The following is a 16,404-nucleotide window of genomic DNA, read 5'->3' on the forward strand; positions in this document are numbered from 1 at the left end:
GCCTCCTAGAGAAACCGGAAGGTCCCACAGGCCTGGGTTCCAAGCCTAGCACTGGCTCTGACCTCGTGTGTGACCTCAGGTTGGTGATTCAGCCTTATCTGTTGAACGTGGCTGCTCGAATCTATGTCATGGGGCTCTTGTGAGCATTAAATGCAATAATACACATACAGCACAGTGCCTGGCATGTGTGAGGTGCACAATCAGTAAATGCTAGTTAGCTCTCAGCAGGGTAGGCTGCTAGGCAAGAGCCAATGAATTAAACACATCCAGGGAGGACTAGAAAGTCCTTCATCCACATGTCGAGATCCCCCCTGTGTCAGTGTAGGGCGTGGGAGGCTTCACTGAGCAGCAGTTCCTCTGACTGACCACAGGCTGGGTCTGAGGCTGCCTGCAGGATGCTGCATCCACTCAGATCCTACTGAGAGGGTCCAGCCCCCCCGGAAGAAAGTCACAATCTCTCTGCCCCAGGCCCAGCCCGAAGGCCGCCAGGACAGCACGTGTAAGAGGAACAGTACTAAGACTGAGTAGAGACCAGGCCTGCCAGTGTGGAGGGCCCCCGAAGTCAGAGGACCTGGGGAAGTGCAGGCTTGAGACAGGACGGGGACTCGGAGGAGACCTTAGCATCATGCCAGTTTCCAAGGGGCTTCTGCGCAGAGGACAGCGCAGGGCTGTCCAGGGAGTGGACCAAGGCCAGGGCAGAGCTCAGCGTTGCTTTCCTTCACTCAGACAAGACCCCTCAGAGGACATTTCACTGGTGCAGATGGCCCAGGGAGTCAGTAGGGCCACAGTGCTGCACCAAGGGGCCTGGGCACCTCTCCTGGAGCTTTGGGGCTTGGAGGGAGGAGACGCAAGCCTCCCTGAATCCTCTTGGCTGGTCCTGGAGCCCTGGGATTATTTCTGGACATGGGGCTTGGTGTCGCATGGTTACTGTCACCCCCTGCACAGCTGTGCCATCCTAAAAATAACCTGGAATCACTCTCTGGGTAAGGCTTAGAGACCAGAGTCCAACTGTCTGAGGCAGGGGTCTCTGGCCTGTTTGGCTGGAGGAGAGATGTTCTAATACATCAGACAGAGACTGGGGCAGGGAGCAATGGCCCCTCTCCTCCCCAGGCAGCCTGAGATGCTCCCGTCTAGCCCAACGTCATGACTGAGGGTGGAAAGCAGGGACACTGAAGTTTTGCGGGGAAATCCTCCAGCTTGGTGAACTTTTATTTACCCTTTGATGCTGGCTCTGACAACTTCTCCTCTGTGAAGTCTTCAGTGACTGCCTCCCTTCTATGTCCCCATAGTCTGCATTCCCCTTTCTTTCAGAGTACCTGTCACATGGTTTTCCGCTGGCCTGCTCAAAGCCTGGATTGTAAATGCCTCCAGGACCGGGGCTCATCTGACTCAGCTCTGTCTTTTTAGTGTCTGGCTTGGGTTTTAGCTCAGTACATGTTTACTGAACGAATGGGCAGGTTCAAGTCTAGGCTTCAGAGGACCTTACCCAGAGGGGTTATACAGTCTCTCTGAGCCTCAATTTCTTTATTTGGGAAATGGGAATAATCATGCTTACTGCCTTGGATCGCAGTGCACAATCAATGAGATGACATGTAAATTACTTATCCTAGTGTTCGAGTCACTGGAGATTCTCCATCAAAGATGGCCTCAGGGATGGCCCACATGATGGAAAAGCCTTTCTAGCATTGATATGTGAGCATATACTTCCCAGCTTTCTTTTCATGTCCCGCCTTAGTTCACAGAGGCTCTGGACTTGGCTGCAGGGCTGAGATTTTCCTCTCTGGATCATACAGTGGAGCCCATCGGACCTGACCCCTCTGGGAGACATCATCAAGGCTTCAGGGCCTGAGGAGTGGTTGGGAGACACGTGTCCTGGGCCTTCCTAAGCCAAGCCCTGACAACCGAACCACATGACCTGTGGCCCTGGCCCCACTCCCACCCACCCTTGGGTAAATCTGGTACCTGAAGGCCCGGATGGTGGTGAGACCTTCCACGGTTTCAGCAAAGTGGGAGAGCAGGGGGAGCTGGGTGGTGTCATCCAGCTGCTGCAGGTCCCTGTGCAGGAGAGCAGAGTAGAATGGTCAAGAGGGCAGGTGCAGGGCTCGGCTCGGGTCTGAATCCCAGCTCCCCCGACAACCACTGTGTGTGCAAATGGCTTTACCTGTCCAGGTCTCAGTGTCTCCCCTGTAGAGAGGGAAGCCAGTGGTACCACCCCAGCAAAATGCTTAAACAGCATGCCGGGGCAGGCACTGTAACCCTGGGCAATGTCTACCTCACGAGTGTAGTAAGGCAGGGCAGGTACGGTCGGTTCTCTCTCACGGGGAACAACCTGAACCTTGAGACAGCTAGCAAAAGGAGCAGAAAGACCTCACACAAAGCTTTCAGTCCCCTCCCTGGTAACCACAATAGGCTCAGGCAGATCACGGGCTAGTATCTACAGAGCTCCTTGAGGGGGACAGGCCAGAGGTTTCCATGGCAACAGGATTGCCCCTGCTCCCCACAGCTGCACCTTGACAAGCACATCAGTGCCAAGGAGGTCAGGCTGGGATGCGGGAGGCAGTGTTCCTGGACAGACTGTCCCCAGGGCAGAGAGGATGCCAGGGGAACAGGGTGGTTTCTCTGGCAGAAGAAATGAAATTTGTAAAACAGCTTGTACAGTGTTTAAAAAGCCACAGTGATCTGTGAACACTAACATGCTCCTTCTGGGTGCCAGGGGATTCTACACCATCCAGCATACGAATCTTGGTCCTTATGGGCAAGGTAATCGTGGTCAAAATGTATCTAAATTTAATTGTTTTTATTGATAATCAGCATTTTGACTCCAGTTACTAATCAACTATGTGCACTTGGGAAAGTTACTTAACCTTTTGATTATAACCTGCGGTAAGAAATGCATTTTATACTACAAATCAGTGCACATGCGTGCATGCACGCACGCGCGCGTGCGCACACACACACACATACACACACACACACCCTCCTACACGCCCCAAAGGTTTCATGAAGCAAAACTTACTGTTACTATGTACATACAGTCTGATATGCTCTCTTCAATTTCATTTGATAAAAATGCTGGCTGTGATCTATGATATTGATTTCATGACCCACTGATAGGTTGCAGTTGGCAGTTTGAAAAACACTGGTCTAGAGATTCTTTCAAATTTTCCTGACAATTATTTGGACCTATGAGTTTAACAGAATCACTCCCAGAAAGAACTTCTAGAGAATGTTCTTAGAAAATTTTGAGTAGGAAAGAAGCCTGTGTGACTCGAAGACTCCTGAGGGCAAATGTGATCCTTGTGAAAGGCTCCCTCAAGTGAGGGCTCCCAGGCATGCTCTGGCCCCCGTGGGATTGCCATAACACCCCTGCCATCAGGTGCCCTCGATTTCGTGCATCAGCAATCAGCCCGGTCACTGGACTCCTCCTGAGAAGCAACCCTCCTGAGAAGCATTTTGGCAAAATGAATGAAGGGCATAAAGGTGTGTATACACCCCGACCTAGCAATTCTACTCCTGACCCTATCTCCTAAGGAAATGGTTCCGATATTAACTGTAGGGTGTGTGTGTGTGTGTGTGTGTGTGTGTGTGTGTGTGTGTGTGTGTGTGCTGACAGATGGTTACATCAGGCTGGTGGAAGATGAATATCTCCCCTTCCTTCCTTTCTATTTTCTTCTTCAGGGGCAATAGGACTCTACTACTTTTTGATGACTACTCTAGTAAGAGTACCCAACTGCCCACTGCAAAGCACCTCCCATCTCCCGCCCCCTGGGGCTGGCAAAGGCTGCCATCACCTGGACGCCACCCGGAAGTACTTCTGGATGAAGTAGCACACCACGGCCAGGGGCAAGAGGGCCACGAGGAACACAGGCGTGACATAGGAGATGACAGCCAGGGCTGAGACGCAGAGAAGGGTGGAGCGGCTCAGGCACTCCAGCGTGGATGGGATGTGCTGACGGAGCGGAGGGTGACAGAGGGAGGTGAGTTTTGGTGTTTATCTTCAGTGTGTTACCTGCCGCCATGTTTTGCTCTCTCACATTATGACAGGTACATGTCTCATCTCTCCAGCTACACGGTAGGCTCCCTGAGAGCAGGAATCAGGACTTTGTTTCCTCACCATCTAGTACGATGGTAAACCAAGAACACAAGCTGAATGGAAAGGAATGTTCTCCACAAAATCAGCCACCTTGGTTCAGACTATGCAGGAACCTTACTGGAGTGAGCCAGGGGGTATTGGATGGAAGCCAAAGCGATGTGGTTTCCCTCAGTCTTATCATGACAGTTTCACAGGGGCAGCCCCAGGCCCTGAGGCAGCGTTGTAATCAGATTGGGGCCCATACTGGGTTCGTCCCACGGGGCTCTGAGCACCAGACCTGGGGAAGCCAGCACCAGAGAGGAAAAGCTTGGGGACCTGGCGTCTCTCTGAACTGGGGAAATGGGTCACAGTCCTGTGTACCTGGTCGATGGTGTTACAGTCAGCTGAAAATCTATTCAGGATGCTTCCAAGGGGCGTGGTCTCAAAAAACCTAAGAGGCAACCAGAAGAACAGTTACTCATCCATTTATTGATTTCCTTCCTGTTTATTGAATGAGGGTAGTTACTTCTTTCATTTTAGTGTCTGTGGGGTCATCTCTGGGTCTGGCTGCCTAGGGGTGGTTACCTTTGCAAGTCTGTAGATGTCTGGCCTGTTTCCCTGAGAATTCCTGCAGCTGCCCAAGGGGGTGCTGGCCCCTCACTAACCTCTCTGGCTCTCAAGCCCATGTATCACCACCACCACCTTCCTCAGCTATTTGATCTGCCTGACTCACTCAGCAGCTCACTCTGGGGACATCGAGGCTTCTCTAGGGCGAACAGGGCCCTGGGGACAGGCTGTCAGCTGGCTGACCCTGCGAGGCTACTCCAGCTGTCATCACTCTGGCTCTGAACCAGAACCGGCCCAAACCTAACCAGAGGGTTTCGGAAGCTCAGACCGGGGACAAATAGAGGGTGAGTAAATGTTGAGGTCATGTCTGTGGGCCACAGAGAGCTCATGGGTCTGAAAAGTAAAAAGCGTAGTCAGATGGTGAGGCCTGGCATTGACAAGGGGCCAGACCACCTGTTTGCCTGTCATGCTTTAAAAATGAGTCAGCCAGTCAACTGAGCAGTGACCACCTTAGATCTGTTTCACACCAAGTGGCCTTTGGAATTTTTATCCATCCCCTTCCAGGAGATTAAAACATGTCCCCGTGTGCCCGGTATCAGAACCTGCAGGCTGGCTGAGGGAGAAGAGGGAGAGCGGAGACCGGCAGACGGTACCTGCCTGAGGAAGGGAAACTTACATTTACACAGAGCCTGCAGACACTCACTTTGAAGGGCTGTTGTGACAATTAGATGAGCGAACCACATAGAATGCCTAGCACCGTGTGTGGCTGAGTAAATGCTGGTTTTCTTCTGCCTTCTGCCCCGAGGAGGGCCTTTTTACACACACTGTCTCCTTGAGCCACCCTCCCCACCCCGCCCCTGCCACCTCAGCCTGTGACAGAGGTTGCATATCTCCATTTTACAGATAGGAGAACTAAGGCCCAGAGAACAGCGACTTGCCCACAGCCCCGGCATGGCCGGGGGAGAGGGGTACCTCATGGGAGCCAGGATGATCCGGTTCAGCAGGCTGCGGTGCAACCTTTTGGCCACCTTCAGCCCCGTCCACTCTACCGTGACGGACGTGACGAGGCACAACACGATGCCCAGGCTGCACAGCACCGTGAATACCATGGCATAGACAGTCTGGTTGAGGGTGCACTCCTGGGCCGGGCAGAGAATGATGTGGGGTCCTGGGGGTGTCCGTGGCTCAGCCCTTCTCCCCCCACCCTCCCCCCCCCCCGGCCCCTGCCTGGGGCGGTCGGCCACACCTGGCTGAGTGAGCAGTTCCTGGCCGCAGGGCTCGGGGTCAGGGCACTGTCAGTCCACTTGGCCAGCCAGTAGTCGATGGCCACCAAGACCATGTGCTTGAGCAGCTGGGAGAAGACAAGCAGCGACAGGAGCAAGATGCCGGCGGATGACAAATACTTGGCACAGGCTCGCCACGGGATCTTGGCCCGTTGGTGCAGCAACGAAGACAGGTTGTCCTCCTCGCTCTCAGCTCCCTCCTCTGCAGGCCGCAAGAACCCACCCTGTGGCTTCCCATTCGCCCTCCCTCTGAGGGTGAACCGGGGCGCGTGTTCTCCCCACTTACAGATGGGAATACTGAGGCACACAGAGGGCAAGGGATTTAATGAAAGTCACACTATCTCAGCACCCCCAGAAGCCCGAAACTTTGTCTCCCCATGGTTTGTCCGGCCTCAGGCCATGGTCTCACTGCTAGCCCCCAGTCTGTACCTTCCTCCTCTTCCTCATCCTGCAGGAGGCCGTCTCTTGAGGACATGGCCCGGGGCAGGCCCTGAGATGGCTCTGTGGCTTTTCTCTCCATGACAGTCTCCTGAAAGACAGACGGACCCCGGCCACTGTCCTCAGAGTGTGCAGAGGGAAGAAGTGAGGGTGGAGGGCAGCCACCACTGGCAATGACCAGTGTCAGGTTTCCAGGGTGCCCCCACCTGGGGGAGAGTCCAGATGGACACAAATCTGTTATGCCCGAATTTACTCCTCCCCATTTATCGGCTAACAGTACCCCAAATATTCCTGTGGGAGATCATCTCTCCCCTATTCTTAGTCTCTGTGACTCGGGTGGGCTGATCATTCTCCCTGGCTCTGGGGGTGGGCACGAGATCCAGGGCTGGCCAATCTCACATTCCACAGTGGTTTATTCAGGGTGGGCACAGGACCAAAGTGGACAAAGGAGAGTTAGCCTGGGGATTTCTGCCGAACTGTTGTGACAGAGAGACTCTCTTGCTGGTAGAGGTGTTGAGCTGGGAGAAGGTAAGCTCGAGGCTGCTGATCAACTCTCTCCACCACCACAAGAATGAGGCCGGTCTGAGGGGAGCAGAGCCAACGAGGGAGAGAAACAGGTTCCTGATGACAGTGTTTAACTACCTGGATCCAGCTCTACCTGAAGCTGATCCTTTTTACTTTCATGAGCCAAAAAGTCCTTACCTCTCCCCTTTTCTGCTTCACCAGTTTGAGTTGATTCTCTGAAGCTTTATAACTAGATGGTTTCTGACTATTTCAGGATAAGGGGAAGGTGTCCACCTGAGTCTGCCCTGAGTACCTGGCACAGGTACCGGCCCTACTCTGGTAGGAGGAAGTTCATGCTCAGCTCCCACATCTGTCCTTTGAGGGGTTTCCTAGGGCAAGGAGGGCAGGAATGCCTTTGTGTGTTCAGGATTCTAACAGAAACTTTTCCTCAGAGGGTAGCTGGCTGCCTGGCCCTTAGGACATACTCACCTTCTCCAGCTCTTGGTCCTGCCGGTTCATGAGGGTCTTCCAGTGCTCAAAGAGCTGGCACTCAGACCTCTGGAAATCCTTGAGTGTACCCTCTCTCTGGATGGTGCCATCCTTCATGGCGATGATCTGGAAAGGCAGAAACAGACCCAGCCCCGGGGATGAACAGGAAGGGGGTGTGGCGGTCACGCCACCACCTCGGCAAGGGCTCTGAGATGGACTGGCACACACCCTCTTGCCCACCACAACTGGCCACTGGCCTCCCCCCTGCAGTACTCACCGACACACTCCCAGGATCTAGAGGTCGGTACTTTTGGGGGGTGATTCTCAGGGGTTGCCCCAGGGTTGCTAAGAGGGTTTGCAGAGCAAATTGGTGGATCCTGGCCAAGCGGTCTGATTCCTTGCTAGGATCCCATCAGGGGCAGCTGTTTTCACACACTCAACAGCTAATTGCACGCTACTTCTAGCTCCCCTGACCACAGGTCTGGTAGGTTCCACCAGTGGTTAACAAAGTACCTATTGGTCTAAGTGTGTGTGGCATGGCCATGCCTCTTTGAAATCAATAAAACTGATTTTATTTGAAACACTCAATGTTTCCCACTCACAGACACTTGTCATTAATTCAGGGACCCTCCCCTGCTCCTTCACCCCCATCCAGCCCGTGATGGGGTGTAGGGAGGGATGCCTGGGAGTCTTGCTCTCTGACATTCCAAGGAACCAGTCATGCCTTTGTCTGCCCTCTTTGGACTAACGATTGTCCCAAACTGCCTTGCCAAGTTCACCATGGAAACTCAGTCGCAGACCTTCTGCACCTGTTATAATGGTTTTTATTTTTAATATGGATTTTTTTTCCTTTTTCATAGTAGAGGGAGGATTTTACCACATGTAGAAGGAAGATTTAGGCCCATTTAGCATAGGCCTGAAGCTCACTTTTCAGGAGCAAGTTTATATAGGAGTCTGGCAAGGCCCAGATTTTACAAGTCACATGATTTCCATCTTAAAGATTAAATGCTTTCCAATGAATTGAAAAGTAGCTGTTGTCTACATATTGAGGAGTACACAAATTTGGTTAATGTGGGGTTTCACAAAATTGCATTCTATTGATAATATTGAAGTTTCCATTACTACTTGTATTGTTTGTTGCCATGTTTTCCAGCTGATCTTGACTTAAATGCATCGGACCCTCTGTGGTCAGAGGGCGGGAAGATGGCTCTCCCATCCAAATAGGCAGTCCCAACGCCAGGGGGATGAGTCATCAAACTGGGCCATAAACAGAAGGTAGGAATTGAGTGTCTGCCTCTTTCCGAGACTTCTTGGTGCCAGACTTGCATGTCCGCACAAGGGCCCCAGGTGAGGGTGGGCACGTCTGCAGCTATATAGTGATACCAAACCCTGGGCCTGTGCAGGATCAGCCTGCATGAACCTTTCGGTGTGGATCTCTTCTGCCCTCAGCAACTGCTACTGAGACACCGACTCCTTTGCCTCTCCCGCCTCTCCTACTGCCTCTCCCACTCAGCCCTCCATAGCTTCACCTCCTGTGGCCCCTCACCCAATCTGCATGTGGCAGGTACTGGAGCTTGTGGGTCACTAGGACCACTGTCCTCTTGTCATCCTGGAGCAGCTCAAGGATCCCGGCCTGCATCAGGTGGTCACTCAGATGGACATCCAGAGCTGAGAAGGGGTCATCCTGGGCAGAGGAGAGAAGGTGGGGGCAAGGGTGGGGGGGAGGGGGTAACAGTGAGAATAAAAACCATCAGAGTTATACCAGCACGGGTCCAGGGACTGACAATAGTTGCTGTATGGCCTTGGACAATGTATTGAACCTCTCTGGGCTTTAGATGCCTCACCTTAAAATGCGGCTGTTATCAGTCATTGCTCTCAAACAGATTTAATCACAGGCACTTCCTGATTCCTGAACCTTTAATAGCTCCCCATTGCCCATGAAATCCGAATTCCTTAGCATGGTAAGCTAGGCCGTCCATTACCTGCCCAGTCTGTCTGGTCTCACTTCTCTGTCCTGTCCAAGCCCCCGTAACTCCAGGGTTCTAGAGAACTCGCCACTCCCTCTGCCCAAAGTGCCATTTCGCCTTTTGTCTGCCCGGTGAACATCTACTCGCCCTTCAGTGCTCTGTCCGAGCTCTTCCTGTGTCCTCTCTGGACTTCCACGCCTAGCCTTCCCTCCTCTCAGTTCCGGTTGTGCTGGTTATTTGCCCATTCCTGTGAGACTCCCAGGAACTGACACCCCTTGTGCCCGTGCCAGGTAGAGTAGGAGCTTAATACACCTTTGCTGAAATAAACGAAAATAACCACTTTACTTCTAACAAGGTTGTTTAAAGCTCATACGAGACCATGAATAAGCTAATACTTTGTAAAGTGCTATGTCAGATGGTAACAAAGACAATGAACCTTTACATTTTGAAGTGTGTTTAGTGGGGAGCATTTATGTGTATTGGGCGCCGGGGGGTGGGGGATCAGAGACCTGAGGTTCCTTCTTCTGACTTCCTACCCAAATGGCCTTCCTCTTTCCTTCCGTTTAACTGACTCACTTTTCAAGGTCCTCCTCCAGGAAGCTCTCCCTGATTATTCTAGTGCTCCCCATTGTCTCCTTGGGCAAGGCTCCTCATAGACCGTGCCACACAGTTTGGCTTTCGACTGGGCTGTGGCTCTGTCTCTCTAGTTAGACTCTACATCTTTGAGGCCGAGGATTGGCTCTCAGAATGCTTCAGTGTCAGCCAAAGCACCTAACACAGAACTTGGCATGAACTACGGCAGGGATAGCTAATAATGTGATCTCATGTTTGACTGGTAAAGGTTATCTGGAGTGCTGTGTTGAGAAGGATTCTGAAGCCAAGTTAATTTTCCCACAGAAACTTAATGTGGGGTTTCACAGAACTGCTTTCATTGATAATGCTGAATTTTCTATTACTACTGCTGTGATCAATTAGCAATGTCTGCTCTGGGCATGGGATGGGCAGTGGCAGCATACATTCCACGAATTATAGTGGGGCTAAGTGTTGATAGTTTAGGCCTGTCCAACAGGGAGGCGGCCTGTAACTACTACACATCTCCCCTTACGGCTACTGCAGAGTTCAGTGTGAAGTCCACAGTGGGTCATTTGCACTATCCTTGCCTCAGTTTCCCCATCAATGATTAGGTAATATCTCTGGCAGGAGAGGTTTACTCACGGAGAGGGAGGCTGGGGTGTGTGTGTGTGTGTGTGTGTGTGTGTGTGTGTGTGTGTACAGGCAGTGAGTCAGGGAGGGCCCCAAGGGGGATCCCAGCTAATGCACTCACCAAGAAGACAACGTTGGTGTGCTGGTACAGGGCTCGGGCCACACTGATTCGCTGGCGCTGGCCACCAGATAGATTGATGCCCTGTGACCAAAGGAGAGGAAAGGTCATGGTCTCAGAGCCCCTCAGGAAGGACTGTCCTGGCCCTTACTTGACTGTGAGCTCTCTGAGATGGAGGCCTGGCTCTATCCACCTCTTTGCCTCTTATTTCGAAGACAGGAGGAACTTGTACACATTTACTAAATTCATTCAGAAGTGGGGAGCAGGGCCCCCACATTTTGAAGATTCATCATGTAGGTGCTAGGGACCGTCTGACTGGTGACAACTAAGACACAGAAAGTAGGGATTTAAATCATACATGAGCAGGACAGTCGTGGGAGAATCCTATTTGCCTAAGCTTATGGAGGAGGGGCGCCACCTGGCCAGGGTACCTGAAGGAGATAACCCCGGGCCTACCGCAGTATCATGTGGGCCCTTAGTATATACACGGGGCATGAATGAAGGAGATGCCAAGTCATCTTAGCCCAGCAAGGCGCGAGTTGCAAACCTGTCAAGGACAGCCAGCCGCCCAGGGCTCGAGATCATTTTGACCTCACTGCAGGATGCTCTTCCACCTTTACTCTCTCTTATTTTCCAGTCACCTGCTCTCCCTGAGAATGATCTCTGGGCATGCTGGGGGTCAGGGGAGATTGAGGGCCCCTGCCCTGAAAAAAACCTATAGAGGCTGCTACTAACCCGTTCCCCAATTTGAGTCTGGTCTCCATGGGGCAGGATGTCGATGTCTGGCTGCAGGGAGCAGGCTTCGATGACCATTTTGTACCTGGAGTGGTTGGGGCAGGGGTGGGGGGTCGGGGTGGACACAGCTGATCAGCCTGGCCAGAGTCGGACCTGAGCACATGCAGAGGGTCATTAGCTTCTGGGCAGCTGTGCTCAGGGGGAGCAATGGCTTTAATGGCCTTCTGCCTGGGTGTAGGTAAACAGCACGTGAGCTTCAAAATAGCTGAGGGCAGCACCTCACAGAGTCTTGGGGCCGGTTAAATATTTGAAGGATGAAATTGGATAGTAGCAAATATGCCATGTAAGTGACAAAAGGGGGCCCCAGGCCCACGTGCAGTGGGAGAAACTGTGGCCAGAGCCCACCCTGGGGGCACTGCCAGGGAAAAATCACTGCTGGTTGGCTTCGGCAGTAATGATGATGGCTGATCAAATATTTGCCCAGCCTGCTCCTCTCATACTTCCCCGATCAGCTCTTAGCTTGGGCAGGTGCCAGCCAGGGTGCATGGAGGCATCAGAGTGTCTTGGTGACAAGTAATTGGGTGTCAGGCAGCCTTGGATTTGAGACTCATTTCTCTCACTTATTGGCTGGGTGGCCTTGGGCAAGTTACCTAACCTTTCTGAGCCTTGGTTTCCTCCTTTGTAGAATGGGACTAATAATAGTAGCTGCCTCCTGGGGTGGTTGTGAGCATTAGAAGAAACCACGCATATAAAGAGCGGGACACTGCACTTGGCACCTCGGAGCTCAATCGATGGTAGTGATTATTATCATCATTGGAGGGAAAATAGTGCATGAGCTGCAGAGCTGGGTGTAGGGAATAATGGGGAGCTGGGTCAGCCTTCCCCTTAGCCTCAAGAGAAGGCACCAAGGCTTCCACCCAACGACCCCCCCCTTCCTGCCCTCATACCCACAGGAGCTGGACTGCCCCAATGCCCAGGCACATCTGGATCATTTTCAGATGGGCCATATGGAACAGGCTGGAATCCAGATAAGCATCCTGGAGAGCAGAATGGCTGGGTGTGGGGTGATCAATGGAGGGGCAGGGCAGCCGGCTGGGGCTCAGGTACTGGGGAGGGCTGGCTGATGCTGCCCTTGACCAGTTTCTTCCCTCCCCCAGGCTGTCGTCCTCTGAGTGGATTTTACCGTTGTTTGTTGAAGGGACTCTCAAAGGTGATGTTTTCCTCCACGGTGGCATTCAGCAACCATGGTTTCTGAGAAGCGTAGGCCACGGGGCCTCTCTTCCTGGAATGAAGCAGGTGGGAGTAGGGGCGCCCTTCTCAGGGGCAGTTGTCAAGCAGAGTAATTTAGACTGGGGAGGTGCACTTGGCAGCAGTCTGCTTTCTGCGGCCCCCGGTGGCCAAGGGCGGGCTTGGTGCCTGGGTCTTCAACCCTGCCCTGCCCTGCAACCGACCTGTCCCACCCCTGTCATCTGTCTTCCTGAATCTATACCCAGAACTGGGAGGAGCCCAAAATGTGACCAAACCAAGTAAACCCTCAACCCCTAATTTCCTGCTTCCCTGAGTGGCCCTCAAACCACTTGCTTTTGATATTAACAGGTAATTCTCCAAGTGGAACTTTTTAAAAATAGAGCCAAGGAAACCACATGTAGTATGATAAGGTTTTTGAAGACCAAAAACAAGGAGGGGGGGCAGCTTGGTGCTCAGAAGCAGTGGAGGCCTCTGAACCATCTGATGGAGTACAGAGCCCCCCTGGGCCTCTTCCCTGCCCCTGGGCTGGGCGCTGGCGGGGGGCTGCCTTCGAGAGTTCCGTGGCTCCCTGGGGCCTGAGAGCCCCTCTGAGGAAGCCTGCCCATAGGGCAGGTGCTCCCGGGCACAGTACCTGATGTCCGAGTCGGCCACCGGCTCCCGCTCTGGGCTGCAGCAGGAAGAAAAGACACAACTTCAGGGCTCCCATGCATGCACCACCTTTTCCACAGACATCTGGGCTCCCTCAAACCCGGCATGAGGGTGCCTTCAGAGTCCCTGGGACCAAGGATGCAGCCACCCACGTTGCATGGAGGGGTGAGGAGTGGGCCTTGGCCATCCTGGGGGAGCCTCCGCTGCCTGACCCTGTGTAACATCCCCAGTATGTGTGGGGTGTGTGAGGAGGGCCCCAGGGCCCCAGCTGAGAGGGAGAATGGGGGAAAGGCACCAATGGTGTAAGCTTGTGTGTGTGTGTGTGTGGGGGGGAATCCCGTGTCACAGGAGTATGAAGGCCAATACGTGGCTCCTTCCAGGCTCCAGCCTCTGCTTCGGGGCTCAAATGCACAGACTCATCTCAGACAGACATGGCTGCCAAAACAGCTGGGCCACGGAGGGCTGTCTGGAAAGAGCCAGGCCAGGCCCGCAGCTTGTGTGTGGGAACCTTCGGCCCATGGAGCTCTAGTGGTGGCAGCCAGAGGGCCGAGAAGCCTCGTGCGGCCCTGTCAGCGGCCGGCGGTGGAATCTGGGGGATCTGCGGGGAGGGGCATGGTCAGCAGCAGTATCCCCGTGCCCTGGGCTGCCTGCAATGGATCTAGTGTCAGCTCTTTTGTCCTGCCGTTGTCATCCACAGGTCAGACTGGTGACATACTGTCAGCTCGGCCTTTTGGCTCAAGAACCATGGTTATTGTGGCTAGAGAGGCTGGGCCTGTCATCACACCCTGGCACTTGGGGACAAGGTGGGAGAAAGGGCAGAGGAAACATGGGGAAGTGAAATACTCTGGGGTCAGAGCCAAGGCCAGGGACTTGAGTGTAATTACAGAGTTGAGTCAATGTTCCCCGGTTGTGAGTGCATGCCCCCGCCAGGGTGTCCCGATGTGAGGTTGGGGAGGGTTGTGAGGGTCTCAGAGCCTCATTAATCGATTTCACCTAGACTTTTTCAGACCTGTACAATAAACATAAAGCAGTAAGGCCACATTTTCTGTCTGGCCTGGGGGATATCTACCTCCTCTCTCACAGCTGTGTTTCTCTTTTTTTTTTCAGGAGCATTCCCTAGGGTCTTTTTAGACACACTTTTTCCCCCCCGAATTGTCTTTTCCCTGCCACATTTCTTTTCCAGTTAAATGGTTTTTACTTGAGTCACAAGATTGTGCAAGCCTCACCTCCCCAAAATAAACCCTGTACCCATTAGCAGTGACTCCTTTTCTTCCTTCCCACCAGCCCATGGCAAGCAGGAAGCTACTTTCTGCTATCTACCATGACATTTGAACTAATTAGTTAATTTAAAAAAATTTTTATTTTAAGTAGGCTCCACACCCACCATGGGGCTTGAACTCACGACCCAGAGGTCAAGAGTTTTATGCTCCACCGACTGAGCCAGCCAGTGCCCCATTCACCATGAAATTTAAACCACAAATATATTATATATCTGTTTATATACTATATGGCCCTTTGAAGGGCCACAGACTGGCATGTCTAAGATTTTTTTTCTCACTCCAAGAACCAGATTTTGCCCTTGTTGAGAAAGCATGCCTTGTTATAAGGCCCGGTGCCTCTGACATGATGTAGGCTGCATACCCTGCAATCCAGACTCAGTACCCCACCCCCCTCCAAGCCCTCCCAGCCCCCCAGCTTCTTCCCTTTGTTGGGACCCACTTCTAACCCAGTTCCATGGCTGTACCTGGGGTCCTCTCCCGTCTCATCAGGAAGGCTCCTGGGGCACAAATGGGAAAAACCAACACCAGTTACTTCTCATTCCACTGCCTTTCTCTCTATCACAAAGGTCTTTGGAGAGCAGCCATCCCCACCACCCCCACCCCTTCCCCCCTGCCCAGTGTCCTCAAGTGGCTTCCTTGGGGCACAAACTGCTCTTCTCAATCTCTGTCCCTCCCACAGCACCCAGATGAGCACCCTCCCAATAGCAAAGGCTAAATCTGTGCTCCCGGCCAACTCAGGGCAGCAGTGAGGCTGGCTGGGCATCACGATGGTTGGTTTTCCAGTTGGGAAAACGAAAGCTCAGAGAGGAAAAGTAACTCTGCCAAGGTCACAATCAATTTATACAGTGCTTTCAAACTGTAGATTGGGACCCAATAATGGCATGTGAAGTAAGTGAACTGTAATAGCACTAAAAAAAAAAAAAAAAAAAGTGTGCACGGCATTTGGTAAGATGTGTATTTTTTGGCCAATTTTTTTCTCTTATCTATCAATGCATGAACGTAGTGGACTGTGATGTAAAATGCATTTCATTTCACACTGTGGATTATAGTAAAAAAAATTTGAAAACACTGAGTGAGGCTACCTGAATTTTGGTGCCAACTCTGCCGGTGCTCTTTCTCCTCCCCCAGACCACCTCTCAACCTTCCAGAAATAGCCCTCTGCCAATGAAATGGGTGCTTCTGACATGCACATTTGGGGAAAAACAGTTGGCTCTGTTTTCATACAGATCTTACTTTAATCATACTAAAACCAGCTAACGTTTATATTGAGCTTTTGTAAGCACTGTGATAAGCACCCTAATAGTATCACTTTCTTAAAGCTTTAAATAATCACACGAAGGAGGTTGATTTTGACTGTCTCCACTTTACAAAGAAAGTGAGGGTCAGAGAGGCTAAGTAACTTGCCCAAAGCCACACAGCCAGCACGTAGCAGAGGAAACAGATCTACCTGACTATAAAGCTTCATGCTCTTAATGACCATGCTACATTATTTCACTGTGATTTGTCAGGAACACGGGGATGGACAAAACCAGGGACAGAAAGGAGCCTGATGAATTCCATTCTGTCCCTCCTGAGGAGCAGAGCTAAGAGGAGATCCTGATGGATGTGTGGTCCCATGTCCCCTCAGATTCTGTTCTCCGATCTTTGGGTTCTCCTCTCTTCTCTCAACCCCACCTAACCTTGTGTTCCCCAAGCACCAGATTGCTATAATTTCTGGGCAGCTGGTAACGTGAGACAGATGAAAAACCAAAGCTTACAAATTCCAACTGTGGCCATGGCCCAGAGAAGCTTGTCTCTGGAATCTTCTTGCCTTGCCTGCTTCCAGAGTTGCAAAGTCTGTTATTTATCTGGA

At 52.2% G+C, this 16,404-nt stretch overlaps 1 protein-coding gene across 3 annotated transcripts in view; it reads right to left on the bottom strand.

Moving 5' to 3' along the window:
• Positions 1 to 16,404, bottom strand: part of ABCC8 (ATP binding cassette subfamily C member 8) — a 72,927-nt gene that overhangs the window by 7,214 nt on the left and 49,309 nt on the right. For all 3 annotated transcript variants that reach the window (XM_027579534.1, XM_027579535.1, XM_027579536.1), the window contains exons 17-29: positions 15,017 to 15,049; positions 13,256 to 13,291; positions 12,560 to 12,658; positions 11,377 to 11,461; positions 10,645 to 10,725; positions 8,900 to 9,037; positions 7,354 to 7,479; positions 6,352 to 6,451; positions 5,886 to 6,124; positions 5,612 to 5,778; positions 4,454 to 4,523; positions 3,792 to 3,949; positions 1,963 to 2,055 (exon numbers count right to left, since the gene is read on the bottom strand). In XM_027579534.1, the coding sequence (XP_027435335.1) occupies positions 1,963 to 2,055; positions 3,792 to 3,949; positions 4,454 to 4,523; positions 5,612 to 5,778; positions 5,886 to 6,124; positions 6,352 to 6,451; positions 7,354 to 7,479; positions 8,900 to 9,037; positions 10,645 to 10,725; positions 11,377 to 11,461; positions 12,560 to 12,658; positions 13,256 to 13,291; positions 15,017 to 15,049 (1,425 nt within the window). The remainder of the gene's footprint in view (positions 1 to 1,962; positions 2,056 to 3,791; positions 3,950 to 4,453; positions 4,524 to 5,611; positions 5,779 to 5,885; positions 6,125 to 6,351; positions 6,452 to 7,353; positions 7,480 to 8,899; positions 9,038 to 10,644; positions 10,726 to 11,376; positions 11,462 to 12,559; positions 12,659 to 13,255; positions 13,292 to 15,016; positions 15,050 to 16,404) is intronic.

The sequence above is a fragment of the Zalophus californianus genome, chromosome 11, assembly GCF_009762305.2.
Source record: "Zalophus californianus isolate mZalCal1 chromosome 11, mZalCal1.pri.v2, whole genome shotgun sequence".
Lineage (NCBI taxonomy): Eukaryota > Metazoa > Chordata > Mammalia > Carnivora > Otariidae > Zalophus > Zalophus californianus.